Source organism: Anas acuta, chromosome Z (genome assembly GCF_963932015.1).
Source record: "Anas acuta chromosome Z, bAnaAcu1.1, whole genome shotgun sequence".
Classification (NCBI taxonomy): Eukaryota; Metazoa; Chordata; class Aves; order Anseriformes; family Anatidae; genus Anas; species Anas acuta.
The window spans coordinates 17,701,562-17,716,112 of NC_089017.1; the positions used below are offsets into that span (position 1 = coordinate 17,701,562).

The window sequence follows — 14,551 nt, forward strand, 5'->3', positions numbered from 1 at the left end:
TTCTTTCTCCATTTCTTAGTATTCTCACCTTAATTAATGAAAACTTTATTGAGATGTTTATGCTAAACTTGTCACTGTAGCATCAAAATTACTTATAGATCATCTATGTATTCTCTAAGAACATCACAACTGCAGGTGGAAAAGGGTCTCTTACTTTAAAGTGGAGTCCCTACAATGACGCTCACCCTCTTTCCACATCAAAAGAAAAAAAAAAAAAAAAGGAATTGTCATGGCTCTTCTGTTACATTTTTCGTAACTGACAAAAGGTTACCCAACTTAACTTATTATATATTCATCAAAATGTTCTATTTACATACACTACTTTTTGTAGTTTTAAGATTTCACTCAAAAATATTTTTTGAAAAGCTACACATTACCTCCAGTGTAGGGTTTCCAGTTATAATACTTTCCCCGGAAAGGCATATTGTCAAAGTCTGCACATTGTTTTTCTCGAAAATCACGGGCTTCTGAAGGACATGGCTAAAATCATACAGACAAAAAGAAAAAAAAAAAAAAGATTAATTTCTTCTAAATATCAACATAAAAATAAATACCTGTATTACAAATAAAAAAATAAAATCATCCAAGACACTAGGAGATGGTTCCCTGCTTTATCTTGTGGGTCTGATACTAACACATGCTATATAACTGATGCATTTAGTTTGCAACTTTCAGCTGGAAAAGTAACTGAACTACTCTAAACAAAGATGTTTCCATAATTCCATAAAGCCAATCGAAATCATGTCAAATTATGCTTCATAATCAATCCATTAGCTACCTCCTTATAAGCACACATAAAAAACAGCTGTAAAAAATAAAACCATTTTGATAAGAGCTCTAACCTTAGTTGTACTGTAATAAGCAGCTGTACTGAGTTATGTTTTTAAGACATGGATAAAGAAATTAAAACACTTTCTGAAGAGCTGCAGACTATTATCACCATTTCTTACTTGCAGCTTTGACAAAAGGATTACATTAAGGCTGAGAAAAAGGGTAGATATGCTTAGTTCTAATTCTAACCAGTCTCCAAGTGTAATATTTAAGCAGTCTCCAAGTGCTTATATTTAAATTTTCACTATTTCACACTATCATTTAAAAAAAATGAAAAATAACCGTCTTATGTGGAGTAATGATAGATTTAAGTGAAAATCATATCAGGAAAGAATTTCAGGAAAAACTGAATTCTTAGCTATTTCTCAATTTTTTCATCAGCAAGTTCAAATGACAATTTTGAATACACACAGAATTCAGATAGCACATTAAACATTACTATCAATGTTTAAGTAGCAGCTGCAATTGCAAGTGTCATCAGACAAAGTATTTGAAATACAGATTAAAATCATTTTTAGACTGAAAGAGAAAAGAGATTGTTTGACAGAAATGAGAGTTGTGAATAAATATTACTATTTTATGAGCAACAGAAGAGTCCATTTCATGGCAGTTTTACTAGTCTTCCTATAAATATCTAAGCTAGTTAGCACTGTTGAGGAATCTGAAATGCAATCAAGTGAAAGGATCTGTATAAACATGTATGATAAAAGTCTACTTAACAATGCAAATATTAACATAATAATTATAATTCTCAGTACACATGAATCACGTTCTTACCACAGCCATCCTATTGCACTATGATTCAGAAACTACATTCTTTTCCAGTTCTGCATTTAATGAAAATGCTGGATACTAGAGTCTCGCAATTTTAAATTTTGTGTATAAATCACTCTATTATATCCTTCTTATTAAATAATACATTTTTGAATATAAGGCATTTACTGGTTAAAAAAAAAAAAAAAAGTTACTGCTGCTGCTTTAATTAGAGTCCTTCAGAGCACAATACTGACAATAACAACTGTGTGCAAATAAAATAAGAAGAAAAAGATATTTTTAATTGGTTACACCAGTTGTATTTGCCTATTTGCATTTTACTCTCCAAGCAGCAGAAAGAAATAACCTGACATACTTCAAAGGTTGTGACCAATCTCACTGATACTGGTCAATTCATACTATTCTTCAGCTCCAGGTAGGATCATAGAACCAATCATAGAATCATTAAGGTCGGAAAAGACCTCCAAGATCACCTGGTCCAACCATCCCCCTACCACCAATATCACCCACTACACCATGCCCCTAAGCACTAAGTCCAAACCTTCCCACAAGGACCGTGATGCCACCACCTCCCTGGGCAACCCATTCCAATGCCTGACTGCTCTTTCTTAAAAGAAATGTCTCCTCATTTCCAACCTCAACCTCCTGTGGCCATTCCCTCTAGTCCTATCACTAGTTACCTGCAAGAAGAGACCAACCTCCAGCTCCCCACATCTTCCTTTCAGGGAGCTGTAGAGAGCCATAAGGTCTCCCCTGAGCATCCTCTTCTCCAGTCTAAACAACCCCAGTGACCTCAGCCACTCCCCACAGGACTTCTGTTTCAGGCCCTTCACCAGCTTCGAAGCCCTTCTCTGGACATGCTCCAGGACCTCAACATCCTTGTAGTGAGGGGCCCAAAACTGAACACAGTCAAAGCTTTTCTATAACCCAGTGTATTTGGCTGCTAATTCATCATTCCATCGACAGATTTGATAACCTTTGCAATAAAATAAGTTTTAGTGGCTATGTCTTCTCAGGGAATCCTAACTGATCTCAGGATCTGGCTCTTCATCCGAATCATTACTTAGAATACGCTGAATCATTAGTTGAATCCAGCTTTCAGGTGGATTTAGTAAAAAGGCTGCCATTTTGCAGACTGCAGTTACCAAATGATAGCCCAAAATATACAATATTCTGTAGTCTGAAGAAAAAAAAAAATGCAATTTACACTGCAATTGCAATTTATTTATATTGCTTTACTTTATTTCCTGTACGTAACTGCTACCTGAGAGGAAGTAAAACTAAAGATGATGTCCTCAAGATATGTATTCAAAATAATACCAATAGTAATGCAAACAGGTTACTGCAAGATTAGCTACAATATACATTTACAAGATGTCAGCTTTTTGGCACTATCTCTCTGTGTAGGTGCTCTTCACCCAGAATAATTGTGCAATAACTGCTTCACTTTAGTGGGTAAGATATTTCACATTTTTCGTGGAATTTTTCATGGCTACAGACTGCTTGTGTTTCCAAACTCTCTTATAGGAGACTGCAGTTTGTAAGGCAGGAATCTAACAAACGTAAAAGAACTTATAATCGTGTCTGAAGAAGGTTCTGAAAAGATGATGAAACATTTAAAATTTTGAGTCAAAAAAGCACCCACTTTAAGAAGAACATCAAAAGCTTTTACGACAAAAAGCAAAAATAGTTTAACAATTGTTAACAAGTCACTGAACCAACACTGACGCAACACCAAACATCTGATCTTACAGAAATCTGTTTTTCTTGGAACTTCAAGTCAGGCAGACCTCAGTAATTGACTAGGCTTCCTATTAACAAAAGGCCAGAAGGGTAATAGTTGAAACTCAGATACTGTTCCAAGATGTAATTCCTCACATAGATAGATTTTACATATAACAGGACTGAAAATACTAATTTTATGAAAGTGATGAACAGTAGCTGTGAATGAATATATGCGTAAAGGAAGGAAGCAACAGGAGTCCTTTGCCTAAGAGAAAAGGTTGAAGAACTTAAATCTTTTAAAGGTATGTATACATTTATACCTTCAAGTAAATAAACCATTTACAATACCTGTAAACAAAACATGTTACTGTATTTTAAAAATAAGGAGCCTTTTACAGTCCTACATGTGTATCAGATTAAGTTTCACAACCTAGATATATGTTAAACGAGACAATGAGTTATTTTAACTGAGGTGTTGTGTCTTGCAATTTCATGGGTTTGTTTTTTATTTCCTAATTTATATAAGTAAATAAGCATTTGTTTCCAACAGAAGTAAGAGGTACTGTGGTTGATGTTAGAAAATATGTTTCTGATGAATGTGTTCTTTCTACCACCTTTTGTTTCCAGAACTCATTAGCTAATGTTCTTTTCTGCTGATCTCAATGTTTCCATTAGCAGATGCCTTTCGAATTAAGAAGTCATATATGGCTTTGGAAGTCTTTGATGAGAAATATGCCTAGTAGGAGTGTGTGCACTGTTTCCAAAGAATGAAAATGGTCAAAAGAAAGGGCAACAGAACTAACCCTTCACTGAAAGAAAAATGAAGTCAAAATGAGGGTGTGTTTTTTTTTTTGTTGTGTATGAATAGTAGGAGCTAAAGGGAGTGTTACCTCTAAAATTACAGATGGGCAATGAATGTTGACACTGCAAAAAATTCAACAGAAAAGATGTACAAACAACACATTTTTCATAAAAACAATGACAGATTTGCATGCTCTTAGTGCTTACATTAATCAAACATACCATTCCTTTAAAAATGTCAAGCACTAAGGACTGCAATAAATCTTGAAACAAAATATACTAGCCTCAGCAATTCTTAGCTATTTAGAACCCTAAATATTACTATAAAAGAAATGAACTACAATCGTCAAAACCATTACAACAGTAAATTTAGACTTCTGTAAGTCGTAGTATATTTATGCACTGAAAAAACATACCTCACAGAAAAACGATTTTTAAAAAATTATTCACAGTCAAATAGTAAGAATGGCATTTGTAAATACCCTGGCCCAATTATGTTATTGATCAAGATTTGTTTTTCGAAGTTTCCTTTCCAAATCCCTGTATAAATTATTGAAATCTGACTACAGGTAGGGAATAAACACTTTGGAATAAAGGACTATAATTTTAGAAGGTTTTGGTAACTTGAAGCAGTGATTTGAAATAAAGCAATGGATGCAAATCACTACACTTGGGTAGGACCAATCAACTGTACAGGACAATCTGACGAATGGCCTCCTAAACCACAACACCTTAGAAAGGGATTTATTTGGATGCTATGAATCCATATGTGCAGAATAAATGTCAGATTTAAGACACAAGAACACAATACTATAATTTATAAACAGAATCTCATCACTAAGATGACATACTTAGTTCTAGGTTGTGCCTTGTTTTGACTGGAACTAGAAACCTATGCATAGGTAGGTTTGGGTACCACACTTCAGGAAGATGTGCACTACTGGGATGACAAAGATGATTAAAAGAGACACTGTTTGGTGTAAAGAAGAGTAAGAGGAGGTGACAGTGGTCTTCAAACACAGGAAAAGCTGCCACAGAGGGAGTAAGACCAGCTATCTTCTAAATTGCACTTTGGACAAAGTAAGAGCCTTAAACGATATGGGAAACATGCTACATTTTAGATAAAGATCATAGCAATATCTCTCTGACTGGAAGTATTTCAAAACAGGCCTGACAACTGCTTGACCATCAGTTGAGAATGGACTAATTACAGTTGGTTTTGATTTTGTCTTTGAACCAGGAAACAGTCTAAGTGGTCTTCTCAGGTACTTTGCAGATGTTCGTTCTGTGACCTTTTGAGCTTCCTCAGTAATAAGCAAGAAGCATATGGAGATAAGGCAGGTAAAGCAGATTTGGAAGAAAACTGTCTGAAAAGTTTCTGACAATATGAAATAAAAAATGACAAGAATAAAAGAAATCCTAGCAGCATTTCAACAATATCACTAGGTATGATTATTTTATTTTTTTTTTTTTTAAAGCATTTAAAAATTGTTGTGTACTTGTGAGGTAGCAGGATAATGTATTATCTATTTTTTCTTGTGTATGAGTTACTGTAGCAGATGCTAACAAATGCCTACTGGAGATAAATACGTTAAATAAGAATACCTGGAGAACTAGACCTCAAGAGTTCTGAAAGAGCTAAGGGAGAAGGTCTTCAGTTTGTCAATGTGAATTTTTAAACAAATCTTAGAGTATGCATACAAACTGAAACAGCGGTAGGTAAAAAGAGGAGTATTCGAAAAGGGCAAATAGAACACAGTTTGTCTGATATCAATTCAAAATGAACAGAGAAATTGGTAGTGACTTAACTGATAGAAGAAAGATAAATCAGAACGCAAGAACACTTTTTATCAGCTTTATACAACTTCCTGGTGAAAATAACAGAATACTAAAATATGCTTAGATCTGTATAAACCATTTAATCTGGTAGTGCACTACAGCCTGACTAAAAAATAAAATAAAATAAAAAATCAGTAGAGCATCCAACAAATTTACTAAATACCGACAATCAACTTTCAAGTGATAGACCTTCAGTAAGAGATCATCACTTGGTGATGTCAATTCACAGGTGAAGTTTCTATCAACTGTAAATATGAGAAACATGTTAAATATTACTCAACGTTTTCATTATTGCACTGGAAACATAAATAAAATTATCGCTTAGAAAGCTTCCCAATTACACAAGGACCAGTTGAATGAAAAATAAGATGATGGTAAATTGATTACAGAGTATCATCTGGGAAGCTGGATTCATTCAAATGAAAATTTCACAAAGACAGTAAATACAAAAATATAAATCTACTGAGAAAGTAAGATGGCCAGGTTTTCCCGAATGGTGCTCTGTAATACGGAAGGCAGCGTGATTGGAGAAGTTCTACAGCTCATGATAGACCAGTAGCTCAGCAGTTTCTCTTACAACACTTCGGTAAAAAGGCCTAATGACACATCTTGGCTGCATGAGCAGAGTGGCTGTGATTTGAAGTAGGGAATTGATTTTGAATCTGGAAATTTTTAACACTGTTGAACAATGAGAACATCCCTCACAGAGAACTTTGCAGAAATAGCACACAATAATTAATAGTGATCATAAAAACAAGGTGTTTTCAAGGAACTAAAACAAGAACTATTGTATTTTTTCCTGATGTATATCAAAAGATGAACAGGTGAAATAACACCATTAATGTACACAGACTCTTCCACTGTTACTAACTTTCTTGTTTTAAGAAAATTAAGATGCATTTGGAAAACAAAACAAAACAAAAAGGAAGCCTTCTTTTGCTTGTATTGCTACTAACTTGGAAACTTATTATTTAACTGGTTTATTGGTATTTACTTCTTCCTGGTTCATTTTTTAACTTACTTGAATGTATAATTTTTGCTCATTTTTTGATTTCAAACATTTATACAGTGCCCCACTCCCACAGTGGCACATCATTACTTGATGGACTCAGCTCTAAAATGAAACTGTATGATCATGATGGTAACACATGAACCAACACATACCTCATGGCAAAGCAATGCACTTAGAGCACACCAGAAGAAACACGTTTTCACAAAATGTCTAAGAGGACCGCGTAACATATTATCACTGGAACTTATAAAGGTATAAAAAGGGTAAGCAGTGGAGGAATGGTGGAGGTTAAAAAAGGTAAAGATAAGATATAGAGTTCAAGAAATTTTTTAACACTCAGCTTCTGGAAACTCTTAGATATACCATGGAAACGTCAAGCCTTGGCTCCCACAATTCAGTGATTTTTTCCTGAAGCATCTGTTATTACAGTTGGGAAAGAACACACTGGTGTTCTAGACAAACCTTTTCTCTGTTGTGGAATGGGATTCCTTACTCTCCTTGTTCACCTTAAACATACATGCTCAAGTTGAACTCACTCTTCTCAATAATGTGAAGGCACCAGCTGGGCTTCACATTGAGATAGACATCCTAACATTTCATGGAATCACAGAATCATTAAGGTTGGAAAAGCCCTCCAAGATCTCCTGGTCCAACCATCCCCCTACCACCAATCTCACCCACTAAACCATGTCCCTAAGCACCACGTCCAACCTTTACTTAAACACCCCCAGAGACAGTGATGCCACCACCTCCCTGGGCAACCCGTTCCAATGCCTGACTGCTCTTTCTGAGAAAAAAATTTCTCCTAATTTCCAACATGAAATTTAGGTTGAAAATTTATTAGAACATGTAGGGTGCCTGCTGTATAAAGCACACATGTAAAACGCAGAATTTGCAGCTTTTCTGTGTCAGGAAAAAATGTTATTCTAAAAATTGTATTATTTAGCATAATTTATTATTTAAATAGCTAAAAACGCTATTTAGTCTATTGCTAATAAAATGAAAACAGACAAGTTGTTTCTACAGTGGAACTAAGTTCACTTACATCAGTATTGCAGGAGCGATACCGCTTCCTTTCTCCAAGACAGTATTTACCTCCACCTGAAGGTCTGGAAAAATATTTTTTATGAGTTAGTGTATGTTTCAGTATAAACATAAGTTCACGAGATATACATTACTAAGATAAACATTGCTACATAACAAAAGCAAAAGCACATCGAAGTTTTAAGGTGCGATTTTACAGTATTTTCTTTAATATGAATTGTGGTATGGACTCGAACTCCAGCACATAGAAAACAGCACTGGGTATTTTAAAGTCTTCATACATAATATTTATCTTGTTTGCACAGATTTCAAACAAGACAGTATAAATGTATTTTGAACATATTAAAAAGGTATTGCTTTCAATTATTTGAATGCTTTGTAAAACCAGAATGAAAGATGTATAAGCAACCTAGATGATATATATATTTTTTTAAATCTGCTCATATTACACTTTAAAACATAACAAAATGATGAAACTGCCTGCTAAATACTGGAGTCAGCAACAAAAAACTGCTTCTTCATGAATCTCATTACGATTTGAATTAAGTAGTACTAAATCTAAAGAAACCGCAGAGCAAGCAGGTTTCTATTAGTGTAATTAGGACACTGGCACTTACATTTCCAGATTGTTCAGGAACATTAGCTATCTCCCACTGAGGTCAAATAACGAATTAATATTGACGTAAGTGGAAGATTAATCAAACATCTGATCTTTGGCTTGCAACAAGAAAGCAAAAAGGAAAAACACTGATTGTTTTATGATAAAGAAGAATTTACGGTTAGCAAAAAAGTAAATTAATAATGTTTTTCACAGTACAGGCATTTGTCCAAGCAGCTCTATCCTAGAAATACTCATCTTAATTAATGAACCAAAGGGAATTTTTTCCAAATGCAAACATGGAAAAAAAAAATCACATTCTGGCTACACTGTTAAACATTTAAGATATAATTATCCTTCAACATACCAACTGATGTACATGGAGACAGAAGTAGTAAAAAAAAAAAAAAAAAATTATAAAATTAATTGTGCTTCAAGCAAATATTTCTCTAATGTTTTTACACAGTGCTGTGAAAAAAATGTGCTTAATTTATTATTCTCTCAGTAACATTGCCTGACATGTAATCTATATAAGTACACATAATTTTTACTTTTGAATCTATTCAATAAGTAGTGGCATTTGCCAGAATTGATTGATTGTAATTGCTAAAGACAAAAAGTGATCAGACTGCCTTAAACAGCAGTAATGTCACATCATGGTGCCTGTCTTGCAAACAACAGTAGAAAGCTGAAATACAGCTTAGCTTGCAAAACTTGGGTACAAGCAACAGGAAACTTCAGTGTACAGAAAGGAGACATGAAAAAGGAATGACAGAAGTCACAGAACTGATTTTCATGAAAGAAGCTTGATGTTTTCTAGAAAAAGTGTTTAGAACTAGTAATGGGGATGGCAGTAGAGCTTATGAGTCATGACAAGAGCAAAGTATGTAGTCATAAAACTACCCTTTGACAGAGAGCTATACTTGCAATGAGGTCACCCAAACAAAGCAAGCATCAACAGAAAAAAAGCAGTTGTTCACTCAGCAGAAATCAGCAATGGAAATAAGTAAGCATTCCTCCTCTGAGAAGCACTAGACAGTGAAAAGAGCACTTACCTGACAGATCTTCTCCGGAACACTGCTCAGGACATTGGGAAGCAGACAGAGGCTACCAGATACATAGAATAGACCAAGCTGTAGTGGAGGAGCTGGCCCCTCTTGAGAGAGAGTAGATGGACCAATAGCGAGTGGTGGCAGGGAGAGAAGTAACTCAATTGTTTTAAGAATCAGTGGGAAGTCACAATTAAGTGTCAAATGTGACAGAATATAAATGTATGCTCAGTAATACTACTAATTACATGTGTGCTTGTATGTAAATTGTTGAACACAAAATCTTGGAAATAGTGTTGCTTTTTTAACAAATGACTGGCATTTGTTATATCCTAGACTAGAATGACAGATACGAACAAAGAAGAAATATAAATTATAATTCAAATATATTTTGCACAAAAAGAAGTTTCAGAAATAAAACTGTACTAGTTACTAATAAATATAAATCCAGCAATTTTTACGGTATATAACAGATAAATTAAAAACTGTTTTAAGTATGTCTCATGAGCTTCTCCTGTTAACTGTTTCTGTGTGCAATTTTGAAGACAAACTCTGGCAAACTAGCAAAACATTTTTACAGAAAACATATGAAACCAGTTTTGAATAAATTCCAACTCTGTCTTTTTGTTCGCTCCAGCTTACTTTAGCTACTTACGCTGGACTGTCACAGTGTCTTATAGATGAGGAGACTCCGCCACCGCAGGTCCTGCTGCATTCTCCCCATATTGACCATGGACCCCAACCTCCATCTATGCTCTGGGGCCAAGTGCCAAAAGGTACACACTCTCCCTGATAACACCACTGAAAGATTTCACAGACAAACAAAACAAATAATAATAATAATTAAAAAAAATTAGCTTCCAGGCTGATGTTTATCAGGGCAGAAAAACATAAGTGTCAGGCAATGACCAATTATAGGCATTAGCATTCTCCATACAGATAACAACACTAATATTTTACTTTTTGTAGCCATGTTTAGACATTGGTGAGGGTGTGTGGTGAGAGTGTGTGTGATTTGTTAATTGACTTCACTAAGCCCTGAATTATAAGTCTCTAACACACACCAGAAGTTTAAGCAAGCTTAAAATGAAGACTTTCTTTTTTCCTCATACATCCTCCTGAATGTTTCACATTAAAGGAACCACAAGTTACATTCTTTTCAAACACTATGATCCACTTCTAAGATTAAACAAAATGCCTTCCACTTAGGATTCATGTAGTAGCTTCATTATGCAAAATGAAAAACTCCCCCCATCATATTTTTAAGAAGGTTTTTCCCTGCAAACCCTGAACCTTTGCAATATTGTTACTTACACTGGACGTAAAAAATGTCAGACAATTCAAACAAATTGGTATTGTAAAATTAAATTAATAATTTCCTGTATCTGCAACTTTTAAACAATTTGGGAAATAACCCAGGAGCTTACAGTTTGATTCACATTCTGGTGCATCACTGAAAGTCTAGAACAGTTATGTAAATTATTCCTGCCATCACTGTGTTGGGCAACAGAATACAGCATGGCCCCAGGTTTACTGTGTCCTCAACTTGCACATTTCAGTTCCAGAAGGTGAGTATCTGTTGCTTAAACTGCCTTCAAGTCCCATAACAGACACAAAAACCCTTCGTTTCAAGAAAAACAAGGAAACAGATAACTGCTGTATCCAAAATCAGCCTATGAATTTGACAAAATTCACTAAGACATAGACAGAAAACATGGTGAGACAGCCCATAAGCACTATAGTAAGACTGGGTGAGGAATTTATATTAACTAGTCCAGAAAAAAAAAAAAAAAAGTTTTCTTCTGAGTCCTAAGGCTCACCTAAAGTGTCAGTCCCAGCAATGCTGGGACAAACACAAAAGAGCAAATGCAGGCACTGACAATGCTTTGAATTTCTCTCAATTTTTATGAAAGCAACTGACAAGATAATTTAACCTTCAATCACTATTCAGAAAAAAAATAATAGAAGTTTGATATAAACAAGGATTATGCACAGTGATAATCGACTAAAATTTCATAATAGTTCCTAATTAGAAATTTCATGTTGAATACAAATGTAAGTTGATTGTCAAGCACATCAAAGTTTTTGTGACTGTAGCTACAGAGAATGAACATTAAAAAAAATATATGTAGCTTATCATCAGCAAATACACCTAGATACAAAGTAGTTTTGCATAAAAAACACATGCTACCGTTTAACATTAATAAGTGAAGTCTCTAGCATTATTTCTTTATCATCCTTGTTTCTTATCTCAGCACATTTTTATTCTCCATGACCACTTTTTTCTCTGTATGTGCAGTACCTGAACTTATTTTAAAGCACTGCTGTTACTGTCCAGCACATTTCTATTTATAAAACTCATCCTCTATTATTTGGAGAAACAAAAACCAGCACCCATATGCCTACAAGTGTATAAAGTAGATTATCTTAAACCTCAAGCTCAAAATGCATTGCCTTTTCTACCAAGTCTGGTTGGGTCAGTTTTTGTCATCTCAGCCCAAGTGGTGCTGTGTTTTAGATCTGTGACCAAACAGAATTGGTAACACACCACTCTTAGCTGAACAGTGCCTGCACGGCCTCGAGGCTTTCTCTGTTCTCACTCTGCCCCTCCAGTGAGCAGGCTGCGGGTAGGCAAGAGGCTAGAAGGGGACAGGGCCAGCAAAGCTGACCTGAACTGGCAAAAGGATACCCCATACCCCAGAACATCTTGCTCAACAATAAAACTGGCATCATGCTCAGCAATCACACTGGGGGGGGGAGTCTTTCCAAGCAAGTTGTTGCTTAGAGACTGCCTGCGCATTGGTCTGCTGGTAGGAGGTCGTGAGTGATTGATTGCCTTTGCATCACTTGTGGTTGTTCGTTTTTTCCCTTTTTTATTTTTTTTTTCCCTGCATTTCTTAAACTGCCTCCATCTAGACAGATTAATCTTTCTCAGTTTTGCCTTTGCCTTTCTGATTCTGTCCTCCATCGTGCTGTGGGGAACTAAGAAAGAAACTGGGTGGGGACTTAGCTGTCAGCTGGGGTCAACCCACCACATGCTTCTTAAGGAAAAAAAAACACAGAAGGTTTCTGGAGCTCTTCTGAGCAAAATATAGTTTATCATCCTTACAGTTGTAAATTTACAACTCAGAGATTTCTGGTGATACTGAACACCTACTTTCAGCTGGTATAGCTGTATCCATATGGTAGTGTTTTGCAATACCTCTAATGGTACAATGGATATGGTATGACAGAGAATAAAGTAAATTTATGTGTATTAAGTATGAAGAATTAGAATTTTCTGTTTTTCTTCTCATTATAGTGATAAACTAAGTGATAATTATTTCATTCATTAATTAATTGTGGCACTCTATTACAGAGGCCACAGCAGTACACAAGTAATTATGTAATACTAAAGTCAACTGCTAAAAATTAAAATGCTTCTGAGAGTAAAAACGTATGGTAATAAATTAGATTAATAAATACATTGTAAAAATATTACATGTCAAAATCAAGATTCGTAAATGAAAAACACAATTAAACCCAAACTAATACCATCTGTGTACAAACAGAACATGCAAACAAACCTTTGTGGTGTTATGACTGTACATAATATGCAGGTGCATTTCACCTGTTTTATTCTTCCAAACTTGTATAAGATTCCTGTACTCCGCGATGTCCTCTGCCAACCAAACATTTCTTTCTTCCATACTCCCATTTTCCCCTATAAAAACTCCTTCAATGCTGTTTTTCCTCCTCTACTGAAGTTAAATCTGAACACTTACTGTCCACTTTGGTGTATCTTTTTAATTTTCTAATGCATATTTATCTTTCAACAGAGGCAAGTGATGCATAGAATCTCTGTCCAGTTAATTCAAAATGGCCAAACTCTTTTTATTTCTAATGGGACTACAGATTTTTTTTTTCTCTGTGAATTATAATAACCCCTACAATGAGGTTACGGTCTACTTAGTGAACAGGATATGAAGAAAAAAAGGGGAGATGACAGCTATTTTAGAAGTACAATCCTTTATTAAGGGTTTAGAACTGAAATGTTAATTCTCCTCTCACAATGAAGAAGTAACTTTCAATTAGTTCGGTGAGAAAGACAGTGGTGATGCACTTGGATACATATTAAAGATGCACAAAACTTTAAATTATGTGGGATTCTTCTTATAAAGATCATTAATAATAAAAGAAGGTATGTCGCTGTGGCACATTTGAGAGAACTGTAGGTATTTACAATAATACACTTTTTGAAAACTAACAGGAAGTATTTGTGATAGTGAGGAAAAATTATTTATTTTTTCAGAGAAAAAAAAAGCTTAATTAAATTTAAGCTTGCCATTTCAACTATAAGGATTATTTTTCAATGAGTATTTCTGCAATTATTTTGCAAGGAAACTTGATGCCCAGTACTAATGTGAATTTAGATTACCACATAATCCAGGTATTTAAATTGTTCTTTCAGCACACTGTTTTCACTTTTTGTACATTTTTCCCTCATTTACTTGCTTGGTATGGGTTTATACAACGATGTTAGAAGAGGTTATTTTTTTATTACTTTAAATTCAAAGACAAAAATAAGTTATGCTATCAGTGTTGTCTTTTTGTTTCATATGCAGTATTTCCTCATTAGAGTCCTTTTAAATCTATCAGTTTTAATCTTCATCTATACTTAAAACGATTACTATAAGATTTGGAAAAAGCATACCTTTTGGAACCCAACCAATACACAAACCCCTTCACCAAAGCATGAACATGTTAAAACTTCAAACAGAACAGATGTACAAGTTCTGTCAGCAGCAAAAAAAAAAAAAAAAAAAAATCCACACCAATATTTTTCCCTGTATGAGGAAACAGCTGAATAACTTTTATGGAAAACACTCTAAAAACCTT

The 14,551-nt window shown here is 34.7% G+C and overlaps 1 protein-coding gene across 8 annotated transcripts in view; it reads right to left on the reverse strand.

The window, feature by feature from the left end:
* The window catches only part of ADAMTS6 (ADAM metallopeptidase with thrombospondin type 1 motif 6), a 153,501-nt gene that overhangs the window by 44,070 nt on the left and 94,880 nt on the right, over nt 1-14,551 (reverse strand). For all 8 annotated transcript variants that reach the window (XM_068666451.1, XM_068666455.1, XM_068666453.1 and 5 more), the window contains 3 exons: nt 10,329-10,474; nt 8,028-8,091; nt 378-480 (listed from right to left, as the gene is read on the reverse strand). In XM_068666451.1, coding sequence (XP_068522552.1) covers nt 378-480; nt 8,028-8,091; nt 10,329-10,474 — 313 coding nt within the window. The remainder of the gene's footprint in view (nt 1-377; nt 481-8,027; nt 8,092-10,328; nt 10,475-14,551) is intronic.